The sequence below is a fragment of the Bos mutus genome, chromosome 19, assembly GCF_027580195.1.
Source record: "Bos mutus isolate GX-2022 chromosome 19, NWIPB_WYAK_1.1, whole genome shotgun sequence".
Classification (NCBI taxonomy): Eukaryota; Metazoa; Chordata; class Mammalia; order Artiodactyla; family Bovidae; genus Bos; species Bos mutus.
The window spans coordinates 22,112,784-22,133,051 of record NC_091635.1 but is presented as its reverse complement, the minus strand read 5'-3'; the positions used below and the strand labels follow the sequence as shown (position 1 = coordinate 22,133,051).

Genomic DNA, 20,268 nt, shown 5'->3' with positions numbered 1-20,268 from the left:
CCTTCGCTGCACAGCACAGACCTCCCCAGTTGAGTCCCAGAGGCAGGAGACTCATTACGATTCCTGTTTTACAGAAGAGGAAACTAAGGCTCAGAGAGGTGAAGGGACTTGCCCATGGTCATGCAGCCAGGAAGGAACGCCAGACATATGACCCTGCCTGGTAATGTGCCCCAGCCCATGCCCTGGTGACCCTCCGGTGCATGCAGGGAGCAACCCCCAGGGGGAGAGAATGGCTCAGCATAGCCAGTCCCCACTGCTACCTGAAGCAGAAGCCATGTGGGGGCCCTTCACCTTGCGAGGTGGCCCTGCCTCAACACCCAGCCCACCTTCCAAACAGCTGTGGAGGCCAGCTTGCCGGGCTCTGGTGCCTCCAAGGGCCCAGCTGTCAGCACAGGGACAGTGTGAAGAGGCTTGGCATCCTACTGCTAACCTCTGACCATCACCCTCACAGACAAGGGGCCCCTCACTAGGCCACAGCGGCACTGGATGGGGGATTACGGGAATCCCTTGCCCATCCCCTAGGCATCCCGTAATCTCTGGCTTCTCCTGAGACCCTGGGAACTGAGCCAGCTAGAACTCTGGCTACCGAAAGGCAGTCCAGGCCCCTCTCAGAGCCTCAGTGTCCTCATCTGTAAGACAGGTGCAGACAGGCCCTCTAGAGGGGCTGTGCCCTCGAGACGTGGGGCCAAGCACTGGGCCTTCACAGTCACCGCTCAGCCTGTGGCCACAGAGTAGGCTTTCATGTTGACATTTGCAAAGCGGGAAGCAGCCCACCTGCGACCCACAGAGCTGCATGGGCTTTGCAGTGTGCCAGTTCTGGGCTCAAATTCCATCTCTGACTACTTGGTTGCATGTCTAGGCACCTGGCAGCCCCTCTGAGCCATGGTCTCCCTGACTTCCCGCAGGCCTGTCCAGGTGTGTGACGGACTCCACTCCGGCTTCAGCAAGCGCCTGAGAGCCAAACAGCTCCTCATTCCACTCGACCCCAAAGCCGGGGCAGCAGACACCCCTGAGGGACACCTCCACCTGGGCCTCCCCTCGAGGGCCCAGTGAGGGCCCGCAGTGCCCCGGACACAGGGCACAGCCCCTTCCTACTCTCCCCCAGCCAGTCCACAGCCCTGCCTGAGTGCCGACTACGTGCAATCCTAGGGATGCAGGTCAGACGAGGCCAGGCCCTGGGCAGGTCACTGGCCTCTCAGGGCCTCGTTCCCCATCTGTACTGTGTGGGCATTCAGATGTGACTGCTTTGAGGACCGACAAGTTCATAAAGAGCCTAGAGAAGAGTGACCACCATCACCATCATGAGCAGCAGCAGCATTTCTGTGCCAGGCACCAGGGGGACAGCAGGAGGGACCCACTCACTCCAGCACTGGCCATGTTGTGCCTTCATGGTCTGTTTGCAGGCCTGCCAGGCCCCAGGAGTCCTCGAGCATGTCCCTGCAGCCCTTTTCCGCGGCCCCAGCACGGCCTAGAAAGTTTCCGGAAAGAAGATGAGCGCGCGTTTTCCGAGGGTTTGCCTCTGGCAATGCTGAACCCCAGCAGCCCCCGCTGGCAGGGTGCCAGCCACTGGCAGCTTCTGCCTCATCCCTTGGCCTGGGTCTGGGGTCACCCCCTGCCCTCCATGGCCCCTGGGTTTCTTTGTGTCACACAAACCCTGGCCACACTAGGTATCCTGAGCTTCTGGATCTGATTCATCGGTGGACTCACCCAGCACAATGCTGGGCAGGAGCGAGGGCTGATGTCTGTGTGCAGAACCAGAAATGAGTGTGCACGCCCACCAGGACTTTATCTCGATGCTCTCCCTTAAGCCTCCCAAGAGTCTTGCTTTGACATCAGAAGAAACTGAGGCACAGGAAGGTGGCCTCTGAACACTGAAGACCATGTGGCTGTGACCAGCAATGGCAACAGCCCCCTTGAGCCCTGGTGGTACTCCCAGCCCCGAGCTTAGGGAAGCCACATTCTAGCCCCAGTGTAGGCCCTCAGTGGAGACGTGGAGGCTGGAAGGTGGAGCAGGAGGTACCTGGAGGCTGCATCGGGTCTCTGAGGCCTGCTCTGTATAGTGGATTGTAGGGCAAGCCCAGCACCTGGCAGTGGGCACTCAGCCATCAGCTGTGGAAGGAAGGGCAGGGGGTCCTAACTGTCCAGGGTCCACCAGCCTCCTGCCACTCAGGCCTCCACCTCCTATTGATAGGTCACCGGTTCAGGGGTCTCAGGCCCCCAGAGGGGCATTAAAGGTCCTGACACCAGGTTAACAGCCAGCAGACAGTGATGGCCCCATAAGCAAAGAAAAAGAGGTGCCAGGCCTGGCACAAAGGCAGGGAGTTGCAGAGACTCTGTGCCCATGAGCAAGGGCAGCATGGGGGCGAGGTGAGCAGGCCGGCCCTGAAAGTAGCCAGGGATGTGGGGACAGACCATTTGGGGCCCTGAAGCCGGGCTTCTGAAGGCTACTCTATCAGCCACAGCCAGACTTCTAGACAGAGGCTCAGAGGGGGCACCTCAGGCCCCATAAAGTCCCCAAACCCCTCTGAGCCTCATGCCTTCCTCTGTAAATGGGGTAAGAAGAGCACTGGCACCTGCCGAGGTCACCTCAGGGAAGCCATGCATCAACACCTACGAAAGCCCCAGGCAGCAGAAGCTTCCAGGAGCATGCTTTCCTGAGACCCAGGAGCCCGCCCTCCCTGCAGCTGGGGAGAGGGGTGGAGAGGTGACGGGGTCAGAAAACCCATGAGCTGGGGAGGTGCTGGGACAGAGTGCAGGACAGGGGACAGCAGAAGGCACTGGGACCTAAATGTTATTGAGGGTCTGAGCACAACACGCAGGGCAGTGGGGCCCAAAGCCTCAGGTGCTGCGTACTCGCAGTGGCACGGCTGTCCCCCACCTGCACCACTGGCTAATCTGTGTCACTGTCACAGTGCACGAGCTCCTCACTCCTGCTTACACGTTCAGACACGTGCCCTCCACAGTCACGGCTCTGCGCAGCCACAGAACACACAGCCAAGCACCCCTCCTGCTCACTGGCCATCCATTCACAGCCTAACCCTGTCTACAAGATTGGTCCCAAGCCTACCCTCTGAACCCATTTGCTTGGGTTCTACCCACTGAGGATGCTGTATTGTAGGAATGGGGACACAGAAAGGAGGGTGGGGGTCCGTGAGACCCTGCACTCCCACAGCACCCGCACCCCAGGCCAAGGGGAGCCAGGTGGCTTGGACTCCCTCCAGATCCAGCCACCAGCATAGTGCTGATGGGAGCTCCTGCCAGCTCCTCAGTGCTGACAGGCTGATTAGGGGGTGGGGGGCCAGCTGGGCCCCCGCCTCCCACTGGAGCAGCTGCAGCCTTTGAGGGGTGCCACAGGAGGGGCTCCTGTCCCCTGCCTGCCTTTCTGCCCTCCCTGCAGCAGGCGGACCCACCCTTCCCTGGGGAGCCCACGCCTGGGGGACTGGGCACTGCAGGGCATACACATGTCCACAACTGTGCCCCTTAAGTGAGCACACGCTGAGTGCCTACTGTGTGCCAGGCCTGTGGGACCCAGGGTTCCCATGGCTCCACTTGGGTCTGGAGTGGGCGACGTGACTCTATTGGACTCCCAGCAACACGGGGCTCAGGGGCTCCTCAGTTCACTGCAATCCACTCCTATGAAGGCACACGCCAAAAAGACGTGAACCCAATTGCAGCCTGACACACCTGACCCGGCGAGCAGCATCCACCCCAGCCTCTCCCCTCAGGTCCCTACTTGGTTCCTCCCCAAGTCCACATGGATCTCTGCTCAGACGACCCTGCCCTCTCACAGGTTCTCTGGTCACTAACTCAGTCGCCCATGAACATGTGAGGGCCAGGATTCTCTTTTTGCTCAAGAGTGTTTCTTAGAGCAGTTTTAGGTTTACAACAAAATTGAGGGGAGGGAATAGAGAGCTCCATTTACCATGACCCTGCACATGCACATCCTCCCCGTCATCAATATTCCTCAATAGAGCAGGACCTTCACTATGACCCATGGCCCTGCCTGGGCCCGTCACCCAGAGTCCATAGGTTACATCAGGACCCGCTCGCGGTGCTGTACAGCCTGTGGGTGTGGACAGATGGACAAAGACTTGTATCTGCCACGACAGTGTCACACAGAACGGTTCACTGCCCTAAAAACCCCGTGCTCTGCCTATCCATCTCCCCTTCTCCACCCCTGGCAACCACCAATCTGCCTGTTGTTTCCATAGGTCTGCCTTTTCCAGAACATTTGGTAGCTGGAATCACATGGCACAGCATCCAGCCCTTCAGGACTGGCTTTCATGCAGATGGCTAAGTATGCATTTGGGTTCTTCCATATCTTTTCATGGCTTCAAAGCTCGTTTCTTTTTAGCACTAAAGGATACTGCACTGTCAGGGTAGACCACAGTTCATTTATCCATCACCTACTGAAGGACATCTTGGTTGCTTCCAGGTTTTAGCAATAACCAATAAAGCCGCTAGAAACATCTGCATGCAGGGGTTTGTGTGGATACAACCAGCTTCCTTGGGTAAATCCCAAGGCGTATCACTGTTGGGCATACAGTAAAGTATGTTTAGTTTTATAAGAGCCAAACTGTCTTCCAGAGTGACTGTACCACTTGTGCCCCATCAGCCGTGAGGAGAGTTCCTGTTGCTCCTTCTAAAGGTATGGAGCGGTGTCTCACTGCTGTTTTGACTTACCCTTCCCTGCAGAAAAATGATATAGAGCGTCTTTTCATATGTTTACTTGCCATCTGTGTATCTTCTTTTGCTGAGGCATCTGTCCAGGTCTCTGGTCCATTTTTTTCCCTATTGTCTGTCATTTGTTCTCTATTGCTGAGTGTTAAGAGTTTTTGGTTTATTTTGGATAACAGCCCTTGATTAGATGTGTCTTTTGCAAATATTTTCTCCCTGTCTGAAGCTTGCCCTCTCATTCTATTGACATCATCTTTCCCAGAGCATTTAATTTTAATGAAGTCCATCCAGCTTGTCAATTATTCCTTTCATGGATCATGCCTTTGATATTGCATCTGAAAAGCCGTTAACTATACCCAAGGTCATCTTAGTTTTCTCCTACACTGTCTTCTAGGAGTTCCGTAGCTTTGTGCCTTACATTTACATTTATGACCCAGTCTGGTGAAGGGTCATGTGGTCTGTGTCCAGATTGTATCCTTTGCGTGTGGACATCCAGTGGTTCCAGCACTGTTTGTTGAAAGACTACCCTTGCTCCACTGTACTGCCTTCACCCCACTGTCAATGATCTGTTGGCTGTGTTTGTGCGTGTCTATTTCTGGGCTCTCTCTTTTGCTCCATTGATCTATCTGTCTGTTCCATTGCCAATCCCACACTGTCTTGATTACTGTAGCTTTATAGTAAGTCTTTAAGGCAGTTAGCATCAGGCCTACAACTTTGCTCTTCTCCTTCAATAGTTGGCTGTTCTGGGTCCTTCACTTCTCCATATAAACTTTAGAATTAGTTTGCCGATATCTACTAAATAACTTTCTGGGATTTTGATTGGGATACATTGAACCTATAGATCAAGCTGGGAATAACTGACATCTAACAATATTGAGTCTTCCTATCCATGTACATGGAATATCTCTCCACTTATTTAGCTTTTCTTTGATTTCATTCATCAGAGTTTTGTTGGATTTATACCTAGGTAGTTTCCTTGAGGGCTTCCCCGGTAGCTCAGGTGGTAAAGAATCCACCTGCAATGCAGGAGACTTGGGTTTTATTCCTGGGTCAGGAAGATCCCCCGGAGAAGGGATAGGCTACCCACTCCAGTATTCATGGGCTTCCCTGGTGGTTCAAAAGGTGAAAAATCTTCCTGCAATGCTGGAGACCCAGGTTCGATCCTGGGTCAGGAAGATTCCCTAGAGGAAGGCATGGCAACCCACTCCAGTATTCTTGCCTGGAGAATCCCCATCAATAGAGGAGCCTGGCAGACACGACTGAGCGACTGAGCACAGCAGTTTTGTTGTGAGGGTACTAATACAAATGGTATTGTGATTTTAATTTCAGATTTCACTTGTTTACTGCTGCCTCTGCTAAGTCGCTTCAGTTGTGTTAGACTCTGTGGGACCCCATAGACGGCAGCCCACCAGGCTCCCCCGTCCCTGGGATTCTCCAGGCAAGAACACTGGAGTGGGTTGCCATTTCCTTCTCCAATGCATGAAAGTGAAAAATGAAAGGGAAGTCGCTCAGTCGTGTCTGACTCTTAGTGACCCCATGGACTGCAGCCTACCAGGCTCCTCCATCCATGGGATTTTCCAGGCAAGAGTACTGGAGTGGGTTGCCATTGATGAAAGTGATTGACTTTTGTACATTAATCTTGTATCCTGCAACCTTGCTTTGCTGCTAAGTCACTTCAGTCGTGTCCGACTCTGTGCGACCCCAGAGACGGCAGCCCACCAGGCTCCCCCGTCCCTGGGATTCTCCAGGCAAGAACACTGGAGTGGGTTGCCATTTCCTTCTCCAATGCATGAAAGTGAAAAGTGAAAGGGAGGTCACTCAGTCATGTCCAACTCTTCGTGACCCCATGGACTGCAGCCCACCAGGCTCCTCCATCCATGGGATTCTCCAGGCAAGAGTACTGGAGTGGGGTGCCATTGATTTAACTGCTTATTATTAGGTTGGTGCAAAAGTAATTGCAGTTTTGCATTGTTAACCTTCGCCATCTGATATTGGAATACATTCTTAAATAAATGTGGTGATGTTATACATCATTTTAATGCGCATATTTTGCTTTATTTTTTTGCTAATGACTTATTACTTGCTGTTTATTTTATATGTAGTTTAGACTATGGAAATGATGTTAGACAAAAAGCAAATTCAAGCAATTTTCTTATTCGAGTTCAAAATGGGTGGTAAAGCAGTGGAGACAACTTGCAACATCAACAGTGCATTTGGCCCAGGAGCTGCTAGCAAAGGTACAATGCGGGGATGGTTCAAGAAGTTTTGCAAAGGAGGTGAGAGCCTTGAAGATGAGCATAGTGGCCTGCCATCGCAAGTTGACAACAACCAACTGAGAGCAATCATCAAAGCTGATTCTCTCACAACTGCATGAGAAGTTGCCGGAAAACTCAACGTCGACCATTAACAGTCGTTCAGCATCTGAAGCAAATTGGAAAGATGAAAAGCTCAATAAGTGGGTGTCTCATGAGCTGATCAAAACCAAAAAAATTGTTTTGAAGTGCCATCTTCTCTTATTCCATGCAACAACAACAAACCATTTCTATATCAGATTATTGTGACATGTGACAAAAAGCGGATTTTATATGACAACTGGTGATGACCAGCTCAGTGGGTGGACCAATAAGAAGCTCCAAAGCACTTCCCAAAGCCAAATTTGCACTAAAAGAAGGTCACGGTCAGTGTTTGGTGGTCTGCTGCCCATCTGATCCACTACAGCGTTCTGAATCCTGGTGAAACCATTAAATCTGAGAAGTATGCTCAGCAAATCGATGAGATGCACCCAAAACTGCAATGCCTGCAGCTGTACTGGTCAACTGAATGGGCCCAATTCTTCTCCATGACAACACGAGACTGAATGTCACACAACCAGCGCTTCAAAAGTTAAACAACTTGGGTTACGAAGTTTTGCCTCATCTGCCATATTCACTTGACCTCTCGCCAACCAACTACCACTTCTTAAAGCTTCTCGACAGCTTTCTGCAGGGAAAACACTTCTACAACCAGCAGGAGGCAGAAAATGCTTTCCAAGAGTTCATCTAATCCCAAAACATGGGTTTTTACGCTACAGGAATAAACATACTGATTTCCTTATTTCTCATTGGCAAAAATGTATTGATTGTAATGGTTCCTATTTTGAGTAATCAAGATGTGTTTGAACCTAGTTATAATGATTTAAAATTCACATCTGAAACTGCAATTACATTTGCACCAAATAGTTCCATGGGCTTCCCTGGTGGCTTGGTGGTAAAGAACCTGCCTGTCAGTGCAGGAGATGGAGGAGACAGGGTTCGATCACTGGGTTGGGAAGATCCCCTGGAGAAGGAAATGACAACCCACTTCAGTAATCTTGCCTGGAGAATCCCATGGACAGAGAAGCCTGGTGGGCTACAGTCCATGGGATCGGGGGCAAAAAGTCAGACACGACTGAAGCAACTTAGCACGGAGCACGGAAATACTTCCTGGAGCTTTTGTGTCAATTTCTTCAGATTTTCTACATAGATGATCATGTCATTTGTGTGTAGAGATAGTTTTATGTCTTCCTCCCCAATCTGTATATCTTTTATTTCCTTTTCTTTCCTCCTTAGCCAGGATTTCCAGTAAGATGTTGAAAAGCAATCATGAGAGACAACTTCTTTGCCTTGTTCCTGATTCTAGTGGGAAGTTTCTCATCGTTCAGTAGGATGCCAGCTCTAGATTTCTGTAGGTGCCTTTAACAAGTTGAGAAAGTTTCCCTTGATTCCTAGTTCACTGAGAATTTGTATTACAAATGGATGTTGGCCGGGCTTTGTTTTCTCCCTTGGTATGTCCTGGTGCTTGGAGGAAGCGTCGGCCCATGGCAGGCCCTCAGTGGTCACCTCTGAACGGAATGGGTGCAGCATGTAGAAAAGGCTCTAGCAGGGAGAGGGAGACACCACAGCGCTGGCCTTGGGTGGGTGAGAATGGAGGGGCCGAGTGGACATGGAGCACAACAATCCAGTCACAGGGAAGGGATGCAGGCAGGGTGAAGGGGTGCAGGTGGCGGGAGGTGGGAGCTGCAGTGGGAGCAAGTGGAAGGCTCCGCTTCGATTTTCTCAGTAAGGAGGCGGCCACACTGTCGGCTGAGAGTCTAGGAGCCTAGAGGGGAGGCAGGGCCCCAGAACCAAGATAGCAGCTTCTGGACGGAGAGGGAGGAGGTGGGTCTGGGACCAGAGCAAGAGAGGGGTCCAGGCAGCACCAGAGCAGCAGAGGGTCATGCCTTTTAAATCTCATCTCCTGCATGTCCAGGAGGGACAGGGTGGGCTCAGGAAGCAGGCGGCAGGGGACCAGGGCACCAGGGATGGTTCTGAAGGGCTCTCTAAGTTCCACTGGCTGCACACTCACCCTGGGAGGCACGGGCGCCACCACAGCCTTATGTGGGGCCAGGGCCAGACACCCCTCCCCTGAGGTACCTTCTTTGCTCCACCAGCCCCAGTCCCTGCCGAGGACTTCTACTCAGGCCACGTGAATTCATTTAACTTTGATCCAAAGTGAAGTGGATGGGGGATGGGTCGATGGGCAGCACAGCACTGCTCCGCCCCAAGCAGCTCTGCCGTGCCCTCGCATCCCAGCCTCTCAGCAGCACTCACGGGAAGGTCTGCAGAAAGTCCAACACGCCCACCTATGCTGAAGCACAGAATTCAGCCCTGGGAGGGGCCGGGGCTCCCGGGACAAGGGGCTGATGGAGAGATGGGAGCCTCATCTTTGCCTAAGGAAAGGATAAAGGAGGCCTGATCCCTATCCTGAGAGCTTTAGCAGGGCCCTGGCCTAAATCTTTCCCTTGCATGAGCCTCTCAGCACAGAGCAATTGCTCAAACAATGACCTGTCTTCCTATCCTAGTTTTGTGGGAGTAAAGATGAGGGAGATTGGACCAGCCCAAGTCCTGTGGCTGAGGTCTCAGGGGATGGAGGAGGGAAGGTCATTCAGCCCCTCCCCCTCTTGAGCTTCGATTTTCCCACTGGTAAAATGGACAGGCCACTGAGAATCCTTCACCATCTAGGCTTCTGAAATATTCCTAAAACCTGGCATGCAGAACCACATTTGAAAGGGCAGACTTGGCCCTGTTTCTCAGAATAGTGAGGCTCAGAAGGGTGAAGCTGCTTGCCTGGAGCCACAAACAGGGCAAGGGGCAGCCCTACTTAAATCCAGGCCAACCTGGCTCATGCCCAACACTGCACCTGGATCCTCAGCCCAGGTCTCAGCCTTCCCTCAAGGGAGAGCCCAGCAGGACCCGTGGCCTTCTCACAGGACCTCATGTCTTTGGAAGGTCCTGGGGCCTCCAGCCTCGGCGCTTCTCCAGCTGGCCGCCTGCCTCCCTTGGTGCCTCATCTCTCAATCCCTGCCCCTCTCCCAGCCAGTACATTTGAGAATTAAATGAGACAAAGTTCGGGAGAGCACTGTGCACAGTGCCTGGAACCAGAACACAGAATAAACAGTCATCTTCATTATTATCTTTGGGCGCAGAGTCTCACTGAAACATCAGAGCACTTCCTGAGAAATAAAGGCACCCAGTGACACCATGGGTTGCTGAAGTCACCGCCAAGGCAGGCATTTTGCTGAAGCATCCAAAATATCCTGATGGTCACCAGGAGCCAAGGGAGGGGGCTGAGGACACCCAAGCTCCCGGGGCAGCAACCTCAGGCCAGCAGATCCCAGCGGCTCAACAGCACATCAACCATCTCCAAAGGGACTCTGCCTGGCAGCCTAGGGATGCAGCCAGGACGGGGACACAGGAAGATTGAAACCCAACTTTCTCCCTCCAGGGACAGCAGGCTTGCAGGGAAACCAAGACGCCTGAGGAGGCCCTGCAGGCTCCAGGGACAGATGGACTATTAGAAACGAGAGAGGCTGGGCTGCTATGTGAGCTGAGCCTCAGTGTTGGCATCTGGAAATAGGGCAGCTGCTCGTCATCCTTGGGTCTAACCATGAGGACCCACCAGGATGAGAAAGGGTGCCACATGTGGCAGGGGCACCGGGAAAGACCTCAACCTGGGGAAGGACAAAGTTTAAGGAAATAACCACTCAGCAGGAGCTAGCAGCAGCCAGGAAGGGAACCATAGAAAGGTATTTCAACAGGAAGAAAAGCTCCACTGGCTCTAAAACAAGAAAGGTGCCCATGGAGGCGCTGACAAGGACAGAGTCTCGTCCTTTCTCCAAGGGGCAGGGCAGCGACCACCCTGGAGGGCACATCGCTAGTGGCTATAAAAGTTGCTAAGGCACAGGCCCTCTGACCCAGCAGGGCTACATGCAGACTTCTTGCTTGCATGGTCCTGGCACAGGGACCTCACGACCCAGGTGATCACAGCAGTGTTATGTGGGGTGGTGAGGCTGCTCACAAACCAGAAATCCAGCCCAATGCACGCAATGCAGGTGACTGTAAAACCATTCTGCTCATGGACGTACTGATCAAAGGTGCCATCTACTACACCTCTCCCGTGCATTTCCACTTAGAGTTCCCGCAGTCTGATGAGGGGGAGGACCATCAATACCTCCCCTTGCAGATGAGCAAATAGGGGCACAGAACAGTCAAGAAATCTGCCCAAGGACACACAGCTGGTAAGTAGCACAAACCAAGCATACTGAATATGCTTCTCTCTCCAAGATATATTGCTAAAAAACTACATATTTTTCTTAAAGGAGAAAAAAATCAGGATGCAGGACAGCATACCCAGGTTGAGTGATGGCTCTTCCAAACTACGTGTTCACCCAGTACCTGTGAATGTGAGTTCATTTAGGTAAAGAGTCTTTTCAGATATAATTAAGCAAGGGATCTGGAGATGAGATCATCCTGGATCATACATGCTAAGTCACTTCAGTGATGTCTGACTTTGTGTGACCCCATGGACTGTAGCATGCCAAGCTCCTCTGTCCACAGGATTCTCCAGGCAAGAATACTGGAGTGGGTAGCCATGCCCTCCTCCAGGGGATCTTCCCAACCCAGGGATCAAACCCATGTCTCTTAAGTCTCCTGCATTGATAGACGCATTCTTTACCACTGAGTCATCAGGGGAAAATGGCCCTAAATCCAATGACAAGTGTCCTCTAGAGAGGAGAGAAGACTCAGGGAGCAGAAGGCCATATGAAGACACATGGCAGGGACACGTCTACCAGCCAAGGAACCCCAGGAGGGCTCAAGGAGGAAGCGACTCTGCCAACGTCTTGAATTCAGACTCTGGCCCTGGAACTGAGAGACAATAGCCTGCTCTGTTTTAAGCCCCCAGTCTGTTTTCACTTGTTACAGAAGAAAGTAGTACAGACTCCACCTGCTGCCCACCATCCCACTTCCATTTTCCCCTTGGGACCTAGCTGACTGACGTCCTCAGGACGGCAGCCCCACGCAGGGCAGTGCAGACATGTCAGCTGTGCAGATTTGTTCAACCACTTGCCCTCATGTTCCCTGTTCCCAGATGAGCAGACTGAGACCATAGGCTCAGGTCACAGCTCCCAGGGGTGCTGCTCCCCCGCCGCCCCCTTCACCGGTGTCTGATCTGAGGCCCACCAGGAGGGCAGCTGGGTCAGGACAGGACCCAGAGCTTGGCCACCTCGCTCTGTAGCCTCAGGGTCAGGGCATCTGCCGCAGGATTGGGACAAAGCCCACAAGTGCTCCGAGGCTATAGCTGGCAGGGCCAGCAGAGGAAAGGAAGAGGGTGGCTGGGGTCTCCTCTGCTATGAAACCCCCAGGGAGGGGACAGGCCATTCTGTGGCTGCCCCCAAGGACTTTTGAAGGCATCCCCTCCAATGGTCCTGAAGGCTCCTGGAGCCAGGGTGGGGGTTGGGGGAGACTTGGCCACCCTGGCCAGGCAGGTGCTGCTGACAGCTTGAGGCACAGCGGGCCAAGGTGATGGGCACAGTTAGCCTCCGGCCTGCATGGCAGAGGGGCTGGGGGCAGGGAGCAAGGAGGCTGCCCTGGCTGCCCTGGCTGCCCTGACCGCAGAGCTGGAGCGGAAGGGGGATAAGAAAACAGATTCCCAGACGGAGGCGTGATGCTCACATCCACTTCACAAGCAGGACTGCTGAGGCTTGGCATGAGCACCCGGGCGGTCCTCTCAACTCAGCCTCTCAGACTTTCCACGGGGGCTCTCAGTGGGGCCAGGCGGGGACCGTCCTTCTGATTCCTCCAAACCAGGTGACAGGACTGCTGGTGGCACCCAGCAGGAAGCTCGGTGGCCTAGTGAGGGTGACCGTCCCCAGCAGAGGCCTGTTTCCCCACCCCCACCGCCCCCAGGGCCTCAGAAGAGCAACCTGGCCAGCGCTTCCCCTTCAGGGTCAGGCACCACACCGGCCTCAGCCTCGCATTTGTCCATGCTGGGCCACACAGTCCCTAAGACCCAGAAGGCATGGACAGCCCAGGTCTGCCTGCAGCAGGGTGACCTCCCCGCGGGTGCTAAGCCAGGGCTCCACCCCGGGTCCCTGGAACCAGGATTTCTGAGGGTGGAGCCAGATCTGGATTCTCCAACTGCTGCCCGAGGGAGCTGAGGAAGGAGGTACCCCAGCAAAGATGCAACACACCTCCCAGGGCCAAGATACACCAACTCTGCAACTTCAGGTTCTCTGTCCCAAAGAGGCCACAACCACAACTCAGAGCCCACTGCCTGGGAACTCGGGTGACTGTGCATTCCTAGATTCCACAGCTAAGATTCCAGGGTCCCAAGGCTCTGACTTAGCCCTCAAGCCAACACCATCGAAGGAGAAAGGATGAAGCCCCAGGGGATGGGGCCCAGGGCACCAGCATGGACAGCAGGGTGGAAGATGAGAAACATGGAAAGGGGGATGGGGAGAGAGAAACAGGGCGCTGCCGACATGTACTGGTGAAGCACTCGGACAACCCAGAAAGTTCTCTAATGACAGTCACCTCGAGTGCATGTAGCTTCATGGTAGGGGTGAGGGGAAGACAAAGTTTGAGAAAAAGAAATTCATTTCTATCCTTAAAATTTTCTGATGCTTTACCATGAGCATGTAACACTCTTGTCATAAAAAGCTGTGATAATTAGCAGAAGAATATGACAAAGTCTATGCTTCCTTAAGTGTCTGTTCACTTGTTTCATTATCTCCCCAACCGAGACATCAGTTCCCAGGCCCCAGCCCCAGGCACAGGGCATAGCAATGATGCTTGCTGGAGACTTAATTGTCAGAAGAATGAATAATGCTGAATTCTGAGCTCCTCGAGGCCTGTGTCACTAAAACTCACCCATCGGAGACCTCCAGAGCTCTTTGAGAACAGAAAGAGAGCCCAGCAAGGATAGCGAGATCCAAAGGCCCATCCCGAGGGTGTCATGTGAGAGGGGCTCCAGGGCCCCGCCCACACCCTGCCTCCACAAGGTCATGGCCCAGGCCCCTGGGAAGCCCCACCTCTGAGCCCCACCTGACCCCAGATCCCAGCTCCCACAGGAGTCACCAGCATCCATCCTACTCTGCCCTCCCAGTGACAGTGACCCAGAGAGGCACCTCTGCTCCTGGAAAGAGGCCAGATGAAGCCAGCTCCCCTTGGCACCCCTGGCCCAGCTTGGCCTGGAACCAAGAGCCCAGAGGCACAGGGTCGGGGCAGGGGGTGGCGTGACTGCTACCACCCAGAATGCCAGCTGCTGGCAGAGATTTATTTTTACTTTAAGTGCTGGGGAATTGCAGGCTGGAGCAGCCAACTCAGGGGGCTTGGGTTGCAGCTGGAAGGAGAGGAGGTGGGCGGGGAGTGGGGGCACAGCCCCTCCTTGACCTTGGCCATCAGCTGTTCAAACACACACACAGAGCTCAGTACCTCGGTATCTCCACATTCACCCCACTCACCCACCCAGCCCAGCTCTCCAAGGGATGCCTCCAAGATGCTGTGAGGAGGCTTTAGAGGCAGAGGGTCTCAACTGCTGCCCCCAACTCTGCTCCTAGAGAGACCTGCCACCTCCAGCTGGGGCTGTCCCTCTCAGGCCACAGGCTGCCCACTCCCACAGTGAGCATGTCCCACCGTCCTCTCCCCCAGGCTGCCCCCACAGTTGGGGACCATGGCCACAGTGAGCGGGTGGGACCAGGCTGTGTTCCAGAGGTGAGTTCAGGAGATGAGCACTCAGGGTACTAACACTCCAAGGGAGACCGACAGGAAACAAGACAAACACGAGGGACCACTTTGCCCAGGGGAGCCCGAGAGGCAAGACCTGAAGGTGATGAGGGCGGAGTCAAGTGGACATCTGCAGGGGAGTGTTGGGGCAGGAGCTGGCCTGCGTGCTGGAGGTGCAGAGGGGAGGGAGCAGGATGACCTGAGGGGAAGAGGAAGCGAAGGCACAAGGAGGACCAGTCTGCAGGGCCCGGTGGACCAGGATGAGGAGGGTCCAGAGCCCAGACCCTAGGGGCCACGCAAAGAGAGCCACATGTGGTGCTACCCGACTGAAGGCTAACTGGGGGCCCAGGGCCCCCACAGCCTCATGCAGCCTTTGCAGCTGCCACTTCAGCAGCTGGGCAGGAAGACGGAGCAGCGGGACACAGGTGGGGTGAGTGGAGGCAGGGGAGTCGGGAGGTGACTCGGCTGCCCTCGCTGGGCCTCAGTTTCCCCACCTGTCCAAGGGGAGGAGGGTATCAGGGGAGGGGCAGTTGTGCCCGGTGTCACTCACAGCAAAAGCCCCAGCACCAGCCCACACCCTCTGCCACGGAGCCCCTCCACTCCACACCCCATTTGTTTTAGGAACCCCCAGAGGCACTCACAGAGGCTCACATTTCACTGTCCCGTCCCGGGCATCTCAGAAGCCTCCCTGCCTGATGCTTTGATCCCACTTCACAGATGACAGACTGGGGCCCAAGAGGAGAAGTGACGCCGCAGTCAGACCACCGGCTGCACTTGCCCCGGTGGCCTGCCCCAAAGTCTCTCCCGAAACAAGGAGATCCTTGGGGGCAAGGGCCGGGTCTGCATTTACTCAACACCCATTTATTAAGCACCTTCTGTATGCCAGACACTGCACTGGGGCCACAGCTCAGCAGAGAGCACCAGAGTCTCCACCCCAGGAGCACACTTCTGCTGAGGCTCTGCGGCAGAGAAAGCAGCCCAGACACAGACCCGCTGAACATTTACAGAGCTCCTACTGCATGCGAGGCCTTAACCAGGCCCTGAGGACACAGCAACCTGGGAGCTGGGATGGCGGGCAGGCACCAGGCCCTGTAGGGGTCCAGCCCTGGGTGTAGGAGCCGCCACAGTCAGCCTGGCGCAGAGACACATCTGGGCAGGGTATCTGGGGATGCAGGAAGGTGGGCTCTGGGTCGGAGCCATGTTCCAGTCTCTCTGGGAGCCTCCCTGGGACTCAAAAGCTACTGCCACCCTCTGCACTGGCTGACCATTAGGAAATTAAATCGGTTGGCAGAGTGCTGGGCCCTCAGCCAGTGCCCAGTGAGGGCTCCAATTCTGCTCTCGGCCCCAGATCCTCTGGAAAACCCGCCTGCCTGAGCTTGGCCTCACCCCCACCCCCAACCCCATCCCCACCCCCACGGCTTCTCTGAAGCCTCTGAGCCTCCTGCCCTGCCCGCAGCCCAGTTTCAGGCTGGCTCTCTTTCATCTCTGGCCTTCCCCTGGCTGTCTCCCTACAACACGGCCAAATTCCTCTGGAGCAGCCATCCTGTTGTCCAAGCCCACACCCACCACACCTTCCGAGTGGCCAGCCCAGCCTCCAACCCCTTGCTGTCCATGAGTTGCCTCCCCCAGCCCCTCCTCCAGGTCAGCAGTGGCAAGGCTCCAGCTGCAGCCCCAGGGGAGGGGCAGGTGTGCCCAGTGTCACTCACAGCAAAAGCCCCAGCAGGGGCTCAGCAACAGGCACCAGGTGAACCCAGTCAAAGGACAGCCAGACTGAGCTGGGAGCAGCAGGCTGAGTGGGATTCAGGTGGGCCCTGAGTGGGCTCAGCAGCCTCCAGCCTGGAGCCAGACAATGGCCACAGAGGTTTCTGGGAGTGACAGTGCATTTGCTTCCACCCCAGACACTGTGCCAAGGCTCTGGGTGCCATGCTTGGTGTTGCCAGCCATGGCCCAGGGCACCTGAGGCCTCACCAGGCCAGAGGAATCTGCTCACAGCCAAGCCGGTCCCAGTGCTTCACAAGTACAGGGCGCTGCGGTCGCTGTGACTGCTGTTACTGTTATCACTGCTGTCCTACTACTTCACTGCCTCAGGGCCACCAGTGTTTCCTTGTCCTGTTTGGGCAGACTTGAGAGGAGGGAAAGCATGGCCCTGAGACAGGAAACCCAACAGGGCAGCCCTCTGGCCTAGGGAGAGCAAGGTGGAGTTTTATGCTCAAACTCCTGACAAGCTGTGTGGCTCTGGGCAAGATCTTACCCCTCCCTGGGCACTTTTTCCTCCCAGTACAGCACAGTTCACTGAACATCCTTCCACCAGGTACATATCTCAGGGGGTCCCCTCCTTAGCAACCTGAAGCCCGATGAGGGTCTGACATGGCAGTCGGGCATGGGAGGAGGTCCAGGGAGAGACCAGCAAAGTCAGGCTCTGCCCCTTTCACCAAGGGATGGTCCATCCCATTCAGGACTAGGGAGGGGGCTCTGCTCTACCCTCACCTGGACAGGGGGCACAAGGTAAGGTCCGGGACTGGGAATTCAGATGTGCCAGGTATGTCCCGATCACAGTGGTAAAGAATCTGCCTGCCAGGACAGAAGACCCAGGTTTGATCCCTGGGTTGGGAAGATCCTTGGAGAAGGAAATGGCAACCCATGCCAGTATTCTTGCCTGGAGAATCCCATGGACAGAGGAGCCTGGCAGGCTACAGCCCATGGGGTCGCAAAGAGTTGGACATGACTGAGCACACAAACATATACACACACAGGTGTTTGTAAACACCCAGCATTTGTAGAATGCCCAGTGCATGTGCTTAGCGGTACATCAGTAGGGAAGAGGGACCTCCGCTGCTGTCCAGCATACTGGTGCCCCCTTCTTGTCCCCAGGGATGCTCAAACAAGCCCCTCCCCTTTGCACCCTGCTCTCCCTTGGGGTCTTGGCCCCACATGATGGAAACCCCCTTTCTGGAGCTGCCAAAACCCGGCCCCCTACCTGGAAGGGAGGGGCTGTCCGAAAGCCGAGGGGCAGATTTTGCTGGGGAGTTTCTTTGAGATGGGAATCCAGCACGAGGTGGGGGTGCTCTTCTCACAACGGAGGAGGAAGCATGCCACAGGAAGGCCAGAAAGCCCCACCGCTCCATGGGCTGTCCCCTCCCTGGCCCTCCCTGGCCACATGGTGGCGGTCGGGACGGAGACCTGTGATGAGGCACTGCATAGGAGCAAACTAGCACAAGGGGAGGTTGGGGTCCAAGTCAGGCAGCAGCCAGGGCCTGGCTGTCCTTTGCACCTAGGGAGCAGGTGAGGGGTAGGCCAGAGGCTATCACCTTCTGGGTTCACACCTTCCAGGAGGCGGCTGCTGATTTCAGCGGCGTGTGGGCGCCTCTGTGCTCCCAGGAAACGAAGCCTGAAAACCCCGGGCTGTGGGACGGGACATGGATATGGGGGACAGGAGGTCCCCAGCACTTTATTCCAGGGCCCGTCCTGGGCATGGGGGAGCAGAGAAGCGGGCAGTGGTCCCGGCAGTGCAGTGCTCTGGGAGGATGAGCAGCCCAGGAAACGGGAAGCAGGGTGGCCAGGTCCTAGCAGATCCAGGCCATGGGGAGGCAGAACTAAAGACCACCTCCAAAGAGACACTTTCCTGTGCTCTCTCGTTCTGAACACAGGTGTTTAAATATACACAAGACATGTGCACACTCGTCAGAACAGGCCTCGAATCCCATCTGAAGCCCCACAGGAGCTCTGCACCCAGCTGCTCTCTCCGGGGCCCCTCCCCGCGCCCCAGGACGTCCAGAGCAGACCGCAGCACGGTGAGAGGACCCCGGCCCTGAATCCGCCGGGCTTCTCAGCCAAGGCCCCCCCCCCGCTCCGCGATCAAAGCAGATTTCTAAAAGCAAAGGAAAAAAAAAAAAAGGTGCGCCTGGACTCGCTGGCTAGCTCACTCGCCAGCGGAGAACACCGTTTCCAGAATGTTTTTGCTCCATTAGAGCACAGAAGATGAGAAAGAGAGCCGACTCCAAGGACCCGCAGCCCTTGGGCCTGGGGGCATTTTCCCGGCCGCCAGTAGTCCGCGCTCCCCTGCGCATCCCGACCCCAGTCGGGGGGTCTCCGGAGAAGGTCATGGGTAAGACTGACGCTGCCCACGAAAGTGCCTTCCCACGCTCCCTCCCGAATCTTTTCGTGCAAGTCGTCCAGAAGGGGACCGTGGGCGCCTCAAAGTTTCCCGGAGCGCCCCCAGGACGAAGGTTAGCAAGAAGCGAAGTTCCTTGGTGGCGGTGGCTGGAGACATGGCAGGGGAGAAAAGCTTGCAGTCAGCATTTCCTCCGATAGCTCACCAGGGAGGGGGAGAAAGGGGGAAAAAGAGAAAAAAACAGAAAACGAGAGGACGAACCAAGCCCGCCGTCCCACCTGCCCTGCTGCGGCACCCTCTCTTGCTCGGTCGGCCCGGGAGGGGACCGGCGGGGAGCTGGAGCCGAGCCCCCGGGCGCTTACCTCGGTCAGTGCCCTGGACACTGCGCGCTCCGCGTCCTCCGAGCTCCGGGCGGCTGTTCCTGGCCCCGGCAGCCGCCGCGCTGCCTGCATCGCTGCCGCCGCCTCAGGGCAGCCCCCGGGGGCGCTCCATGCTGAGGGGCGCGTCGGTCTGGGCCGCCGATCGCCCCGGTCCAGCCGCGGGTCGGGGGCGCGCGCCTGGACGGCGCCCCCGGTCGCGGGGCGCACGCTCGGGTCGGCGCGGTTGGCTTCCGTCCCTCAGTCCGGCGGCTCGTGCGGCCGATCCAACCCCTCCCCCGCCTGCTGCTATCTGATCCCAGGCTGGGCCCGGCGCGCTCCCCTACGCCCAGGCGCCCCGCGCCTCCACGCCCGCTCCGGCCGCTCGCCCTCAGCTACGGTTCCCCGGGAGGCGGTGGCAGAGGCAAGGCCCGGAGAAGGCGGGGAGAGTGGAATGGAGGGCGAGGAGGCGGCAGGAGACTGAGGCTCGGCGCGCTCCCAGCTCCGCGCCCGGCTGTCACCAGAACCCAGCTCGGCAACAACTCTAACTCTCAGCCGAGAGCACTCCCGCTCTGCGCCGCTCCGCCGCCGCCCCCGCCCACCAGACCCAGGCCTGACCGGGCGTCCCTGGCCCCGACCCCCCTCCACACACAGACACACCACCAGCCACTTGCGCACTGGAGCGCGCGCGCGAGCGTGCACACGCGCGCACACACACACACACACACACACACAGGCGGAGGCATGTCCTCCCAGGGACCCACACAGGTGCATGGCGAAGGCACACACAGCCAAGTACACGAGCTCAGGCGTCTGGATCCACACATGCAGAATGCATGCTGTGACATACATGACGGTTGCAGGTGTACAGGTACGATAAACACTCATACTTCCACGTGCAGGCTGGTGGCTGCGGGAGGGCACCTGTGCACAGATCTCAACTTGCACATTCCCATGGACTCCTTTCCCGTTGCACACAGGCGTGCACACTCGGACACACATATTTCTCCCTCTTTAATAGAATTTGTCTCCTCATCGTGTGCTCTGCTTGACTCTTCCGTCT

General features: G+C 56.1%; 1 protein-coding gene across 1 annotated transcript in view; it reads right to left on the bottom strand.

Moving 5' to 3' along the window:
* The window catches only part of LOC102267497 (potassium inwardly rectifying channel subfamily J member 12), a 31,450-nt gene extending 11,618 nt beyond the window's left edge, over positions 1-19,832 (bottom strand). The window contains exon 1 of the mRNA XM_070389664.1: positions 19,212-19,832. Coding sequence (XP_070245765.1) covers positions 19,212-19,301 — 90 coding nt within the window. The 5' untranslated portion in view covers positions 19,302-19,832. The remainder of the gene's footprint in view (positions 1-19,211) is intronic.
* Between the last annotated feature and the right edge of the window lie 436 nt (positions 19,833-20,268).